This window comes from Cyprinodon variegatus, unplaced genomic scaffold, assembly GCF_000732505.1.
Source record: "Cyprinodon variegatus isolate N-32 unplaced genomic scaffold, C_variegatus-1.0 Scaffold2733, whole genome shotgun sequence".
Lineage (NCBI taxonomy): Eukaryota > Metazoa > Chordata > Actinopteri > Cyprinodontiformes > Cyprinodontidae > Cyprinodon > Cyprinodon variegatus.
Window position 1 is genome coordinate 8,992 of NW_015153186.1, and position 1,509 is coordinate 10,500.

Here is a 1,509-nt window from a genome sequence, read left to right on the forward strand (position 1 = left end):
CTGTTGTTTGGTTCTGCTGGTTCTGTCTGGTTCTTATTGGTTCTGTTGGTTGGTTCTGCTGGTCCTGATTGGTTCTGTATGTTTGGTTATGTTTGGTTCTGGTTGGTTATGTTTGTTTGGTTCTGATTAGTTCTGTTTGTTTGGTTCCAGTTGGTTCTGTTTATTTGGTTCTGATTAGTTCTATTTGTCTGGTTCTGATTAGTTCTGTTTGTTTCGTTCTGTCAGGTTCTGATTGGTTCTGTTTGTTTGGTTTTACTGGTTGTCCCCGGTTCTGATTGGTTTGGTCTGGTTCTCTCAGGTTCTGATTGGATCGTTGTGGGTCTGTCTGGTTCTGAGGTGTTCCTAAAGGTTCTGATTGGTTCTGTTTGGTTCTGTCTTGTTCTGAATGGTTTTGTCAGGTTATTTTTGGTTCTGGTTTGTTCTGTCCGGTTCTGGTTGGTTCTCTGTGGTTCAGATCAGTTCTTTAAGATTCTGATTAAATATGTTTGGTTCTGTCTAGTTCTATTTGGTTCTGTCTAGTTCTGTTTGGTTCTGTCTGGTTCTATTTGGCTCTGTCTAGTTCTGTTTGGTTCTATCTGGTTCTGTTTGGTTATGTCTGGTTCCAATTGGTTCTCAGGCTGTCTCTGGATGTCCGCTCTAATCACTATATAGTGGTTACTTCATTTTAAATGACAGTCTAAACGTCTAGTGGATGAAAAAGTAGCGGACTCCAAATTTCCCACAATGCACCTTGAAAAGTAGTGATCATCCATTAGCTGATGGTCTCACCTCCCCTGGTTGATGGCTGCAGGGTCGCCTCCAGAGCAGATGTCCTCCATCACGTAGGGGTTCTTGTCACAGCTGACGTTGAGCGTGGTGTAGTTGGGTTTGCACACGGTGAGGAAGTACGGCGCCGGGTAGCCCGTCATCAGCTGCAGGACATCCGTGATGAGGGCCGTGGCACAAAGGCCGAAGGCATGGACCCCTGAGGACCAAAGGTCAGAGGTGAGACAGAAGGACCAACCCTGCTGGATCCCAAACGGCGGCAGTTAGGACGGCGGACGTACCGACGAAGCGGATGGCTCTGCGGATGAATGAGTTGAAGTTGCAGCCGGCTGCATTGATGTTGGCCTCGGTTGCTCCACCGCTCTTCGTCCGAGTGAGGCAGCAGAACAAGACAGCCTCCCCGATCATGATCTGTGAAAACAAGCTTTCATCAGGATGCTCTGCAGAGGTAACTGATGGGGTCTAACAATGACTGCCTGCTACTTCCGATAAATAGAGCAAACCTCGGTTTCCTTGAGAAACAGACTCATATCCATTGACTGTGCAGCAATCCCTCCTAAACACAGAGACCTCCAGGAGAACCCAGGTCAGAGTTCTCTAAAAGGCCCAACAGAGACACCAGCAGTATTGGAGTGTTTAGAAGCCATGGAACAACCAAGGACCAACCACGGACCAACCACGGACCAACCACGGACCAACCAAGGAAGAACCAAGGACCAACCATGGGCCAGCCAAGGGTTCAGC

The 1,509-nt window shown here is 47.9% G+C and overlaps 1 protein-coding gene across 1 annotated transcript in view; it reads right to left on the reverse strand.

Moving 5' to 3' along the window:
* The window catches only part of LOC107081036 (lipid phosphate phosphatase-related protein type 4-like), a 15,838-nt gene that overhangs the window by 8,874 nt on the left and 5,455 nt on the right, over positions 1 to 1,509 (reverse strand). Inside the window, exons 2-3 of the mRNA XM_015369248.1 lie at positions 1,047 to 1,176; positions 769 to 964 (exon numbers count right to left, since the gene is read on the reverse strand). Of these exons, the coding sequence (XP_015224734.1) occupies positions 769 to 964; positions 1,047 to 1,176 (326 nt within the window). The remainder of the gene's footprint in view (positions 1 to 768; positions 965 to 1,046; positions 1,177 to 1,509) is intronic.